General features: G+C 41.1%; 3 protein-coding genes across 6 annotated transcripts in view; 1 reads left to right on the top strand and 2 right to left on the bottom strand.

The window, feature by feature from the left end:
* The window catches only part of LOC146484602 (liprin-alpha-1-like), a 35,195-nt gene extending 29,752 nt beyond the window's left edge, over positions 1–5,443 (top strand). For both annotated transcript variants that reach the window (XM_085104655.1, XM_085104656.1), the window contains exons 28-31: positions 321–392; positions 1,226–1,427; positions 1,706–1,773; positions 2,295–5,443. In XM_085104655.1, the coding sequence (XP_084960781.1) occupies positions 321–392; positions 1,226–1,427; positions 1,706–1,737 (306 nt within the window). In that variant the 3' untranslated portion in view covers positions 1,738–1,773; positions 2,295–5,443. The remainder of the gene's footprint in view (positions 1–320; positions 393–1,225; positions 1,428–1,705; positions 1,774–2,294) is intronic.
* The window catches only part of LOC146484600 (potassium voltage-gated channel subfamily A member 3-like), a 125,876-nt gene that overhangs the window by 100,259 nt on the left and 11,581 nt on the right, over positions 1–14,036 (bottom strand). The gene's annotated exons all lie outside the window — the stretch shown is intronic.
* On the bottom strand, positions 5,287–13,464 carry LOC146484601 (NACHT, LRR and PYD domains-containing protein 3-like). 3 transcript variants are annotated; one of them, XM_085104653.1, is made up of 2 exons: positions 13,228–13,464; positions 5,287–10,911 (listed from the first exon to the last, which is right to left on the bottom strand). In XM_085104653.1, the coding sequence occupies exon 2, from the start codon at positions 10,893–10,895 to the stop codon at positions 7,161–7,163; it is 3,735 nt and encodes a 1,244-aa protein (XP_084960779.1). In that variant the 5' UTR covers positions 10,896–10,911; positions 13,228–13,464; the 3' UTR covers positions 5,287–7,160. The 3 variants fall into 3 exon arrangements, with proteins under 3 accessions (XP_084960779.1, XP_084960778.1, XP_084960780.1); XM_085104652.1 differs by having other exon boundaries at positions 13,245–13,464; XM_085104654.1 differs by having other exon boundaries at positions 13,387–13,433.

Below are 14,036 nucleotides of genomic sequence, written 5' to 3'. Positions count from 1 at the left end.
GACTGTGCACCTTTAAACTTAGCCTCAAGTATTTGTGTTCTGTTGAAATTTCACCTGTTAAAAAGACGTCTTTCAGACTGTGACATTTAAAATTCGCTGGCCCTTAGCAACATCCCTACTCCCTGGAGAGACACTTACTCTCCCACCTCTTTTTGTTTTGCTATGAGCTTCCTCCTTACACGAAGGTGTGGATCTGCCATCCTCAGTTGTAGTTTCATTACACCAAAACCTCAAGGGTGAAGTTCATGGCATGTACTGGAAAATGCTTGTTTTGCAGTTCATTTATTGGTAATCTTGACAGTACTGCTTATTTGTTATAGATTCGTCAAATTCTTGATCGGGACTTCAATTGGCTCCTGGCAAATGCTACAGATAGAGAAATCGTAGATGAGGTAAGAAGTGTCTTTTGTTTGTTTCACTTGTTGTGGCTACAATAGTTTGCTAGATGTTTTGCACTGTGAGTGGTTGGTTTGCTGTATCTTCTTCCGGCTAGTTGCATCTTATAGTTTTCTTCTAGTTTTAGTGAAACATCGGATAATTAAAAATAGCCTTTAACCTTTATTTGGTTGAAAGCCTGTTTTTATAACTTGGAACTGTTTGAAGAATGGAAAGTACTTTTTTTTTGCTAAAGGAAATCGAAAACATTCCTACTTCCTTCAGCTTGTTTCAGTGGATTGAGTCAAAGTATGCATACAGGTTCAGCAGAATTAAAAAAAAGGAAGTGGAAACACTCTCTTATGACTCGTGTTTCCGCAATGGGTTTCATTCTTTGAAGCGTCTTCTTTTGTTCTGAAGTGTTTTCCAACTCTTAACAGCTATATTTTCATCTCTTATTTGCAACAATGTGAAGGGGAGCAAGGATTGCACAGTGGTGAGAACACTCACCTCCCACCAATATGGCGCAACGCCATATGTGGGTTGAGTTTGTTGTTGGTCCTTGTCCTTGCTCTGAGGGTTTTTCTTTGGGTTCTCTGGTTTTCCTCCCTCCACAAAAAGGTGGTCCGTGGGGAAACAAATTACGTGTACCCGGGTTCTTTTTTTTTTTTTTTTTTTTAACCTTAAAAAGGGTATTGCTTTTGGTTTTAATTTAGAGGAAGTAGTGTATTTTCTTTTTCAGTTAACCAGTCGTGGGCCTAGGAAAACAAAACTATAGCAAATTACATGTACTTTAGACACTCAATTGACAACCTCCCTCTGTGACTCAATTTGTTCGCCTTCTCTTTAGCTTGGCAATGGGGGAGATTTCAAACGCACCAAATCCTGGCGAAAGATGTTTAAACAGCGCGATAAAGGAAAAGACAAGAGCAGAGACAGGGAACGGAGGAACTCTTCAGGATCTGAGTCATCTCTCAGCCAATCGAGTGTGAGCTCATCTCCAAAGCCGTCAGCTAAGAATGCCAAACACAACAGCCTTAGCGACAGTAAAGGTACAGCTGAGTATACTTACAGGGGAGGGGGAGGGAAATCAGCGAATACACAGAGTCAACTTTTGCCAAACAGCCGTGTATATGTCCACAAATGCACGCTAAGGTGATGCATGAACTGTATGATAGACATCACAAGGTGTTCCCTGCCCTAAATTCTTACTAAAACGCAAATAATTCTGTCACGTTTGTTCTTTGAAAAGCACATGACAGTGATTTTGTGGTGCTACTTTATACAAAATTGATTGTTGATTTTCTTTTCTTTCTTTGTGCTGTTGTAGATGCTGTGATCACAAGCAACAACCTTGCGTAGCAGCGATCAAGCAATTATTAATCATTAGGCACTTTGGTAAGCATCCAGTATTCCGCTATGGGAACACGGGCCGATTTGGCTCAATTTGACGAAAAAAATGAGTGAGCGAACGTAAATCGGCGAGAATTATAAAAATCTCTGGCCGTGCTGCAGATTTTTTAATCAGGCCGATTTTCATATGGCGCTACACGAACAGAAAAAGAAAGCGGCAGACAATTTTTATTTGGCTAAATTATAATTTAGGCAAGGTTAACCTCGAGACAATGCTAGCGGGTCAGCGGTTGAGCCTCAGGCAGGCAGGCTTCTGCGGGGTGGTCCCTGGGTCTGCAGGGGCCTACATGTGATTGCATATCTCAGCTCGGCTTTGCTTTGCTTTGCTGATCTTTGCGGATTATTGCTATTCACGGCCTGGGATATCTGCTGGTTTTTGCTGTAAATTGGCCCATGCCATTGAACTACTAATCGGGCCGATAAATTGACACGTGTAAATTAGCTTTAGCGTTGGTTAAGGCTGCCAACAATTGAAACTAATTTGTTTTCTGTTTCCTTCTCTCTAGATGCTTTATTGAAATGAGCTCCTTTATCAAGTACATTGTATGCTTAAATTATAAACACAGATTTATTTTTTCATTTAGACAAGGTTACTATCATTGCCTTCTATGCTAGTCGACATTTCTAGGGCCGAATTTTATGGAATTGTAACAAAAGATTTATTATGTAAAGGAATTTGTGGTTGGTGGGAAGTGTCTGTGGATTTCTATATATAATGGACCATGCCTGACTTGTGAATATGATTATAGCCGTCAGGATAATAAATTAATGAAGCAAAATTATGCACACTCCGCTCTATGAGCTGCTAGAGTCATTGACTGGTTTTTCGAGTTTTCAACACAGAGCAGATTTTAGGGAAAGCTTCGCGTGGTTTCGTTGTTCATGCACTTCTTTCCTTGTCAATTTTCATTGTAATCCGTTTGTCACGATTGAAGTGCCATTCTCAATATTTTGCGGTTCTTGGAAAGAAAACTGCTCCCTCTTGCTGTAGGCTTGATTTTCTATAGGGCGATCTTTTGCTAATGACATTTGGTTATTTTCTTCAACTTCTTGATTTGAAATTGATACGATAGGCAAAAAGATAATTTTAAGTTAGCGTATGAAATTTCGTCATCGTGCCGAGTTTGGAAAGGAAAAGATGGACGCCTGCATTTTGAGCAGTGCATCAAAAAATGACGTTTACAAACTCCGTGGAAATTTCTGATCTTCCGAGGTCGTTTTACATGTTTAAGGCGCTTCGCCATTTTTCTCCCCGACGTACGAAGTTACGTATATCGCAGGATATCTGTTGTGTACGGGCCACGAATATCCAGTGCACCATAACTTTATTTGGGCAGTGTTACGATGTGTTGAAAAAAACTTTTTAACAGCAATTTCAGTTTATTAGTCGTTTTCCCTTTCAACGTTCATTGTTTTCTTCAAATAGTGTGCTATATTTGGTGGTATTAACTTATAGACAGACTAAATTGATGCTAATGTGGAGAGCAAAGATTCCAACGAAAGGAAAGACCGCCCTGTAGAAATTTGATTGAAATTTTGTTAGTTTTCTTGGAGATGAAGGCTGCGGAAAACCAAGTCGTTTTTGTGCTTCAGCATTCATTGGCGGCTCTTACTGGGACAAGTGTGTACATATGAGACAATTTTGTAATGAATTGAAAAAATTAATTGTACTGTTTCGAATTGAAATGAATATCTTCCAGTGAAGGAGGAGTAAAATTATTACGTCATGGAGTTTGACCATATTTGGCTTGGCACGTGATTGATGTCAATCCAACGTGGAGTGGCTATATTACAGTGTTAGGTATATAGTTAATTAACGTTTTAGTAGTGGAATAATGTAGCAGTGTCAGGGCTGTTCTCCATTCGTATTGTTTGGCATAACACAGTGGAACCTCTCCTTACGGACACTTCTCTGTTACGGACAGTTCACCTGCTCCCTGAGAGACCGAACTCGATATAAAGCCTAATTCTCTAAAACGGACATCTCTATAATACGGACACTTATTTCTGTCCCCTTGGTGTCCGTAATAAAGAGGTTCGACTGTATTTGTTTTTGTTGAGAATTTTGCCGGCCTTTTTTCAGTGTTGGTCAAGTATTTGGGTCAAGCTTCCAATTTGTACAGAAATTTTTTATCAAGAAAGGACTCCGTACGAGACGACGTAATTTGAAAGAGATGTAATTTGTCTCTTTTTCTTTTGTCCGCTTTTTCATAAATTAATGGAAAATAAATTAGAGCTTGCAGTTGCATTCATGCCATGCATGATACGTGTAGTATCCTTTCAACCCTAGTCACCGGAGAATTGGCCAGGTTTTTTACCCAAATGTCAAGCAAGGTTGTCCGGCACGGTTGGACCTCTCTGAGTAGCCCGTATCAGGATTTTTGGCGGGGGAGGGGGAGGGGTAATTTCGTGCCGTTGTTGTAGGTTCTTTAACACATCTTATGCAATTGAGCTGTTTAGGACAGCGAACTGGATGTGTTGCTTTCTTTCACAGCCTAAAGGCGGTATTTTCAGCCTTTGTTCGCCCTTGTTGTATCCTGTAGATTACCTTATTTCGGCGATTTTGTCACATACAAACTGTTTAAGTCACATTTAGGCCAGTTCAATTGTTGGACCACAATCCTTGACCAGTAAGCCTGGTCAAGGTGAAACGTTATTGGGTGAAAAGTGTAAGCCGTAACCGATATGACCTGTTTTTCAAGACACCATGCACGTTACAATGGCACAGTGTGTTTAATTCCTAATTACACAGTATATCCAATTCCTGATCAACAGTCTGGAAATTAAGATGAGTATCAGGAAATGGAAAGTGAACAAGCTTGTCGGCGACTTCCACCCATTTGCTTTATACTTTTCACCCGACAGCGTCCGGTCGTCATGTCAAAATCGCCAGAAATAAATTAATCTAAATCCTATACAAACGTTTTCAAATTAATGAATATGGCGAATACCTTTCTTTATACAAAAATTGAGTAAACTTGCTGGTCTGCGGGCGTTATGTCAATTGAAGTTTCCAAAATGTGATATTCGGTGGCTCAATTTTTATGCTTATGCCTACGACATACTCTCAGGAGTCTATGCAGTTGTGGTAAATTCAGGCTACTTTTGTATGTAACCAAACAGGCTGTGAACGCGGACATCCGTTTGTAGCATCCCTTGAGAATTTCAATTCAATGTTAATCTTTTAAAGGAACTGTGCACTATTCATGTTTCTACTCGAATAACATGAAGCAATTATTCGAAACTCGCCTACGCAGCCGTTATTTGGGTCCAGTGAATGTTAAGGGTGCAATGACTTGGTCGCTAAGCAACGCTCTCTCCAGAAACATTGCCAGAAAATCCAAACAACGGCTGCGCAGTGGACTATCGTACGTGTAAATATCAAATATTCTCAACTGTTTTGCATAGTGTTATGGAATCTAGGAAGATAGGTCTCAGCTGAGAAGGGCGAGTAAAATTGATAGTATCTTGAGCGGTTTGTGTAGGCATCAACTGAAATTGAACCTCTATTTCCGTATTTATTCACACATGAGAACAATGTTCTGTTTTTTGTTTATGTATATCAATTTGTAACATAGGAAGAAAAACTTTGTTAACCTTAATGTATATGTAACCAAATGTCAGGAACTTGAAATACAATTATATTTTAGTACAAGTGGCTGGTGCGTTTTTTTTGTTTTTGTTTTTGTTTTTACACCAATAGTATCGTACTGTTGGTGTTGGTAGAGTTGCAATCAATCACGGGAGAGACCCTAGGAACAAGAGCTGTAGCCCTAGGTTAGCTTAATCTTACTTTGAACAACTGAGGCCGGTTGTTCGAAAGCAGATTAACGTTAACCCACGACATATTTAATTGAGGGACTGGTTATGAAACCTTGCTATGTTCAAAGTTGATAACAGTGGTGCTGAAATTTAGGTTGGAAGGGCCGCGACCGTGCACAATCCTTCGTTTTAACGTTCACACTATAGCTGAATATTTTAACAGGAACGTTTCTATTGGCCAGTTGGTCCAACACATTTCAAAATCTATTGTGGTTTGTGCACGGTCAAGGCCAAAAATGTTAACAAAGAAACTTGTTTGGCTTCATAACCATGCTTCTATATTAACATTGCCCACGATTAAAAGTTAACCGAGGTTTTTATCTCGCTAGTTGAAAATGTTTCAAAAAGTTAATTTTAAGCTAGAAAAGTCAAAACTGAAAGGCAAAAGCCTTTTGGAAATATCTTTATCTATTTGTAATTTAACTGGAATCAAAGTTCACAGTAACCCTGGGTTAACTTAATTGTGCTTTGAACAACTGGGCTCAGGGGTAAACTTTGGTTCCAATTAGTTAGAAAGATTTTTGCCCTTACTGCGCCTTTCAATAACATGCGCACTTTAAAGTTCAAGATTCCACCAACCGTTATGCTTTTCACTGCTGTCAATCAGTACAGCGGACCTCTAAGGGAGCAAAAACGTTTGGGTCAACGGGATCAAAAGGTCATGTTTGTACGCTGATTGGCGGATTTCGTTCCACTTTAGTCGGTTTCTGGTTTCTGCATTTTCGCGGTCAGCCGGTTGTCGCAGTAAAACAGGCAAATCGTCAGTATGTTATTGAAAATATGATCACGCGGACGATGTTTTCTGTGCTCACACCTAATTTGTTCTGATTTACACGGTCGATGCAACGATACAAACATATTAAGGAAAATTGCACGAAAAAAATGAAAGACTACAAGGCCAAATCTTGTCTCGAGATTCTGATGTACAATCCGACTACAGGCAGAATTCTTAACTCCATTAACGATTGGAAATCATTTTCAATCTATTGTTTGTCCTAAGTACAAGCCTGTCTTACTTTTTAGATTTTTTTGCTACTTTTCTATGTCAGGCAATTTCCAGTCTCGATACATAATTTTACAATAACTGTCAAAATTCTCGCACGCTGATTGGCTCTTAGCTATTTTCTATAAGAGTACAGACGTCAGAGGTAACGTGCGCGCTTTCTCAACAGAAAGTAAAGTCAATTCCGTTCATACTTTTTCCATGTTATTGTAAAAAACAAATCGACGGTAGTTTTCCATGGTGTACTCTAATAGACCATAAAATGTTCAAAGTTCGACTTGAGTTTTAACCATTTTATGACGTCATTTTTTGGTCTATAAAAGTATATACCATAGAAAACTGCCGTCGATTTGTTAAATATCAAGAGATGTGTTCTCTTGACAAATTGCCAGTAAGCACAATTGTCGGATTACTCTGGGATCTCACGCAGGGAAAATCGTGCTATGTTTTCACTGTTCAGTTGTTCGTTCTTTTGTTTTCCCGAGCAATAATGTGAGACATTGCAAACGGTGGAGAGGATACGATGCTTTGTCTTGTGTTAATGACTTTATGAACGGGAACTGTCACACCCAAGTTGTTCCAAATGGCAAAAAGGGCTGTTCATTGCCTCACTTAGAGTCTCAAGGCAGTTTCGACTGATCAGGTTTCTCCTTATTTGAAGATTTTCCAGCTTGCAGTGAGGGCTGCTGAATGCATGCGGCAAACCAGAAATGCCTTCATCGCCGATGTCGTTTTCATCCAAAATCAAGCTGTTAAGCCTGCAGTTGTAAATCCTGAGTGCTGACAGTAGTTGTTTTGCTCCCTCGTCACCAACTTGGTTGCCTTGCAGATCTAATCGTGTCAAACAGTTGCGTTTTCGGATTGCTGCCGCCAGAAACTTGCAGCCTTCGTCCTGGATTTCATTCTTACTCAGATCAAGTTCTTGAAGATTGCAGCTCGCGCTACCCAAGCTCAGTGAAAGAGTTTCTACTCCTTCGTCACCAATGAAGTTTGAGCTTAAATTCAGGCATTTAACCTTGCATTCTAACGAACCCAGCGCTTGCGCTAGCTCACCAACTCCGCCGTTTGTGATGCCATTTCCAGCAAGACCTAAACATGTGATTTGATTGAGTGGAAAAGTTAGCACTTTTGCACAGTGGATCACACCTTCATCTGTTGAATTGCAGTTGTTAAGTGCAAGACACTTTATCCTGCAACCAGGATTCGTCAAGCAAGATAGCAATGCTTCAAATCCAGCTGCCTCAATGATGTTGCCACTAAGATCAAGTTCTTCGAGATTCGTCAAGGTTTGAAAAATGGAGACTAGTGAATGGATGCCGTTGATGCTAATATTGTTCCATGCCAGATTGATTGTGCTTTGACGAGCTAAGGCCAAACTGGCAACCCCATCGTCTCCTAAATTGTTCCAGCTGAGATTTAATCTTGATATTTTGGTCTTCTCTTTTCGAAGGACCGTGGCTAGTTGTGCCATTCCTTGACAACTGACCCCATTACCGCTCAGGTTCAATTCTTCTAAACACGAATTTGAATCAAGCGTGAAAGAGAGCTTTGAAACGCCAGCGTTTGTAATCCCATTGTCAGCTACGTTTAGAATCTTCAGCTTACATTCTTTCCTTCCGAGAGCTTCGGCGAGTTCTTCGAGACCCTGATCACCCAAGATGTTTCCTTTCACGTTTAGTTCTTCCGTTGGCCCCTTACAGGGAAGAAGCAGTTTCTGCGCCAATTGTCGTACACCCATGACACCGATTTTGTTATCGGATAAGTCGATACGCCTAATGGATGCAAATGGAGAGCTGCCCAACACGTTTGCTAGAGCAGAACACTCGGCAACTCCAACCTCATAGCAAGGAAATTCGATGACAGGGAGAAACTTGCTCGCTACCTCGCGTGAAAGCTTATCATCTTTTACCTCTGCTACACACTTCATCATTACAAGTTGCAGCTCCTTCTGTCTCCTCTTGCAGGGCTGCGATTGATTGCCAAGCTCTGTAACAAGGCGAATCACTTCATTTTTCATCTTGTCGCAAGCTTGCGACTGTTGGTACAGCAGACCACACGCAAACTGAAGCACTTGGTCTCGCTTGCAAGTAGTGTCTTCTTTAATCTGCTCTACCAAGTTCCCAAACCTCTTCAGGGAAAGATCGGAAACAATGAAGGAGGCTGCGAGAAATTCTTGAAGATAACCCCATCGGAAAGAGAAACGTGTTTGCTCTTTACCCATTTGCGGGTCAACAGGGCGAAAGTAAATCGGAATGACTTCGTTGGGCAACAATGAACTAACTTCGTCGTTAGAGAAGACGGTCTTTCCCTCATCGATACTTCTCATTGCCAGATAGCAGGCGGTGCTGTGAATGTCAGCTTGAGATTGAGGAATGCCTTTTGTTGCCTTCGATGGTTTGGCTTCATGGGTTGTCAAGGCGAGTCGATCCTGGGAGTGAAGTGTACCTGTCGCGTTAGATGGACCGTCTTCACACAACAAATGTTCTGAAGAACTTTTTTGAAGCAACGGCAATTCTGTCAGCGAATTTGGTGAGGTAAATGATGATCCCTTTGGCATTGAAGAAATCATTTGCATCATTGCCGTGTACAGCTGCGTCATGGTCTCTGGAATGATGTCTTGCTTCTCCAATATGGATGCATTGTGAGAGTGTAGGAGCCATTTCAAGACGCGACACATGTAATAGCAATGGGATGGAACACAGCAGATAGAAACACTATCGTCCGTCAAGCTTTCCACCAGCACAAATGTATCTAATTGTAACTCATCTTGAGGAGCGTCACCAAAATACCGTTTTATGTATTCCTTGATTGTTTGCGGAGAAAATCCCACGATTTCAGTTCGACTTTCAAGTCTAAAAAGATCTGTATAACTGCTATGTGCAAGTCTGGACAAAGCAAGAATTGTAGCACCTTTCAAGAGTTTGCCTGCTATGAGCTTCTTCAACATAGCTGCAAAAGGCATTTGCTCTTCCAAATCATTGACAAAGTCGGCCTCTTGAAACTCAGTACTTGATTCACTGACATTGTCAACAACAATCAAAATCGTACTTGGATTTCCTTTCACAAAATTGACGCATTCTCCAGGAACATCCGAAGGAAACTGATTACGGATTATTTCTTCCAAGCAAAATGTTGGCTTTGCGCCGTCCATAGTGTTGAAATCAAGAAAAAGAACAATCTTAACTTGATTCGAAAGCCAAGATTCTCCTTTCGCCCATTGCCTTACAATCTTTTGGGCAAACATAGTCTTCCCCATTCCAGCTTTTCCACTTACCAAAAAGGTGGAAATTTCCGGGACGCTTTCCGACCTCTTTTCGATAAAATAACTTTTTGTACTCGATTTGGGACGTTTCACTTCTGTCACGTCTGGTTGCACAAAAATGTCATCCAGTTTCAATACCTCGGTGTCGCCCGAATGAAAGTTACCCGCTATATCTTCGGTTTTCTCCAAATAGAAGTTCTTTACTTCTTTAAAATATCTAGGTAATACGCCTTCAGATTCAGTCTCAATTTCGCTTGTACAGTCGATTCCCTTTACGTGGAGGTGAAGCGTGATGAACATTCTGTCAGTTGGCATCACACATAAGCACCAGCATCCGTTATCAAGGTGTTCACGGTGGCGATGACCTTCATCTCCTACGAAGACTGTTTTACTTCTCGATCTCATCATCTGCAAGATGTAAACGAACTCTGCCAGGCAAAAGACTGTCAGCAGCACGAGAACTAGCAATAGTGTGGTTTCCATGACGGATTTTTCCACGCGGTACTTGTCAGTGCAGCTGATATTTTCTTTGGGTTTCATATTGGCATCAGTGGCATTCTGAAGGTCACAGTGTAGACGCAGTGGGAACCAGAAGTGGACGTGTGAAATGTAAATGAAGAGCATCACCGTGTGGACGGCGAATTTGGCAATCAGTTGTACTAAATACGCTGCGTATACACCGCAAAGTGGTATTGACTCTTGGCGCATACGGAAGTTCCTGAGTCTTGGAATAGCGTAGATGGTGTACAGAAACCACGTGGTAAACGTCAAGACCCCGTACACTACCATGAATGTGAACCGATTTCTCAGTCGAGGATTGTCGTATTCAGGACACATCACAAGGATATTCGACGGATCTACAGTGGAATTGCAGATAAGATAATTATCCATGGAATGAAGGATTTCTGTACCGATCAAAGTAGCCAGGTAAGACAGGAACCACAAGCAAACGTAAAGTTGGCCAAAGTACGTCTGGGACTTCCAGATCAGCAAAGGGACTTCTTTGAGAACAATTGCCATGACTCTGTTTCAAGCGCTTAAAAAAAAAGAACGTCAAAGCTGTTCAGTAATCATCAACATGGTTATTTTGTTTCTTAACAGCTGGTTAACAAGACTTAATAGGCCACGTTTGATACAACAACATTCCCAATATTTTAACAAGACAAGAAGTGCGTATCTCAAAACTACCGGAGACATTTCGCCCGCAAAACTATTTTAGTTCAGAGCCGGAAATTCGATTATCCGTAATTTTGAAAGTTAAAACATCGGAGACTATAGCATAATGAGATTATAAGATTAAAAAACGTATTTATATTTGGCTAGTTGCACAAAATGCTAACATTCATGGATAGGGAACAGTTCTCGGGCTCGAAAACTCATCGGGAGTTGAGAAACGGCCTCAGGAGTAGCCTGCCACGAGGCGTCTTTGGGATGAAATAGATGTAGGGAGGGCACGATCGCAGCGGAGATGACTCAGCGCGAGGCATTCTTCTTACAAATAATTAACAATAATCCCAATGCATGGAAACCTACGGACGGCTTTTCACAGGTCAAAAAGAAGCCGGAAAGCTCTCGCATGCCGCTAATAATGTCAGGCTTTTTTGGGGGGTGGGAGGGAAAGGGGGGGCTCAACTCTTGAATAATTCTCCCTTTCTCCCTTGCCAACGGATGGACAAGATGGAGATGGAAAAAGTCCTGGTCCACTCTTTCAAGTTTTCAACTTTTTGCACCTTCTTTGGTAATTTGAAAATTCACTTTATATCGTCTCCCCCACACACTCCTCGGAATGTCTGCTGGGGTCTCCAAACCCTGTTCCTATTTCGGACCAAAATATATAATTTTTCGGTATCGTTTTTCAGATCTTGACTCTAAAATTCATATCCATTTTCAGACCTGTACCCGTTTTCAGACCTTCAGACTACAATGGTTAAAATCTTTACCCCACTTCAGACCAAAACGGCTCAAAGAACATACCTTTGGCCTCGCACGTACCTATATAACTTATATAGGGGACTATCCCCCCCCCCCCCCCCAATCGTCTTCCTGGAGGTCTAGAAGCTTATTAGATTATTGACTGTAATAACAGAAATGAAATAACATGAATGGGTAAACTACACAATGGCCAAGGCAATTAGAAGCAGTTGAGTTATCAATCGTTGAATAAACAAAAATGAGTTTATGTGCTTGGGGGTCAAGTTGGTCAAAACGGGATTGGCGACTCAAAGAAAGAAAAAGGGCAAACAATTGACGGCTGAATCGTGATTAATGCTCGAACTGATGTGCAGTTATTGTTGTTTTATCTGGTTGCTATACGCTACGGGATATTACAGACAAACCGGAAGCGAACCTTTCCCTGTTTTTTTTTCGTCAGGGTGTGAAATCCAAGCCTGAGTTTATGGAGTAGCAAGTCTGTTATTTTTCTCATAGACAGTAGAGCGAGCTTTGTAGGAAGAAAGGTCACCCAATTCAGTTCGAATATAGCATCAGTATGATGTCTTTTGAAAATCTCGCTCTTCAACATAACCTAACAGTATATGCTCCACGATGACTTGATGTAATTATGATTGATAAAGAGAACATTTCAACGCCACGGTGACCTATTTATCTTAGGGAAGCTCCATTTTGACTATTTTAAAAATTGCACTACTTTCAATTTCAATTTTACCTCTTCAAATTAGCGATGTAGAGACTTAATTTTTGGACGGGGCTCTACACTGTTATGTTGTCCGCCAAACGTTTTACGTTGGTTTATCATTACATAAGGCCGGATTTTGAAGTTACATTCGTGATCACAGAAGATTAATGTCATTCAGGTATTTTTGTCACGTAAAGTCATATGAACTTTGAAACAACGATAATCAGACTTTTTCTCTGTTCTCCTTGGATATTCTAGTTTCCACTCTCTTCTTCTCCAGATTAGAAATCGTTTCACATATTGTAACATCAATCGGTGAAAAAACACGCAAAAGCTACCGGAAATGAGAAAATCCGGAAATGAGAAAATCCGGGGTAGGTATGCATTTGCTAACATAGCTTATTCCCCTGCTTATACTATGTTTCTAAATAAACAATACCTCATTTGCGGGTGGTATACTGGCGGCGCCTTTGAAAAGTTTTGATCAAAGATCAAAGAGAACAAAGAAGCTAAAAAGAGAAGTCCTTGACTTTCAAAGTGTTTGACGTTGACTTGACCAAAGTGCGCAGTGAAACCAACATGCAACAACAAACAGTTTGGTAAAAGTAGATTTCGATCAAAGAAACTTTGGCAGTGTAAACCAGCCCTTACTGTTAAACAGCTTTGAATAAATTCAAGTTATAATCTATTAGTTACATTTGCGCTGAACAAACATACGTGCTCAGATGGCTTACCAGCTGAAATCCTCCTCTCGCCTTGGTCGGTCCGTCAGCTCTAAACAACTGGTTAAGTTCGGTGAACAGAAGCCAAATTCTAGCTGCGTGAGATCGCGCTGTATCAGTTTCTTTTGAACTATAACAGGGCGAAACAGTTTACCTGAATAAGGGTTATTGCCTGCATCAAAGCTAAACTCTCAGCCACGAACGAACGTATGTACAACACCAGGGTTTAAAGATCATCAGCCTTGTACGGTGACGTCGCCGCGCGAAGTTAGGATCCAGGCCGACACGGGAACGAAATTTAATTGAATGCAATTGTCACGCTATCCAGCTCCGCAGTGTAGTATCAGTGTACCTGACGGATGCTCGGTTTTGTTACAAGGCATGCCCTGCCCTCAGGGCATGCCGTGTCTAAAAACGGGCTCTGTATCTTTTTACGCGGGATGCCCTAAGGGGCATACCGTGTCTAAAAACGGGTCGATTTCTTTCTTTTTTTCTTTTCTTCGTCGTAGTCACAAATCTGCGCATTAATTACGCGGAATGCCCGCAGGGCAGGCCGTGTCTAGGTTTGGGTAGGGTATCTTTTTTTAAGGTAACTCCTGAATAGTGCAGGGACCACTTGTACAAACTCGAATTTGGCATGTGAGTGTTTGGAGGACACATTGCTTACTTTCACCAAAACAAATCTGGCGCACGCGTTCCACCTGACTTTACACAACACAGCACAAAATGCGTGACATTATATGAAAACTACACACGAGCGAGTTTTCACTCAGTTTCAGAGCAGCTCACCGGCTGAGCTATTTG

The sequence above is a fragment of the Pavona decussata genome, unplaced genomic scaffold (assembly GCF_977016875.1).
Source record: "Pavona decussata unplaced genomic scaffold, jaPavDecu1.1 SCAFFOLD_32, whole genome shotgun sequence".
Classification (NCBI taxonomy): Eukaryota; Metazoa; Cnidaria; class Anthozoa; order Scleractinia; family Agariciidae; genus Pavona; species Pavona decussata.
Note: the sequence above shows the minus strand (reverse complement) of the source record. Positions and strands in the feature narration are given on the sequence as shown.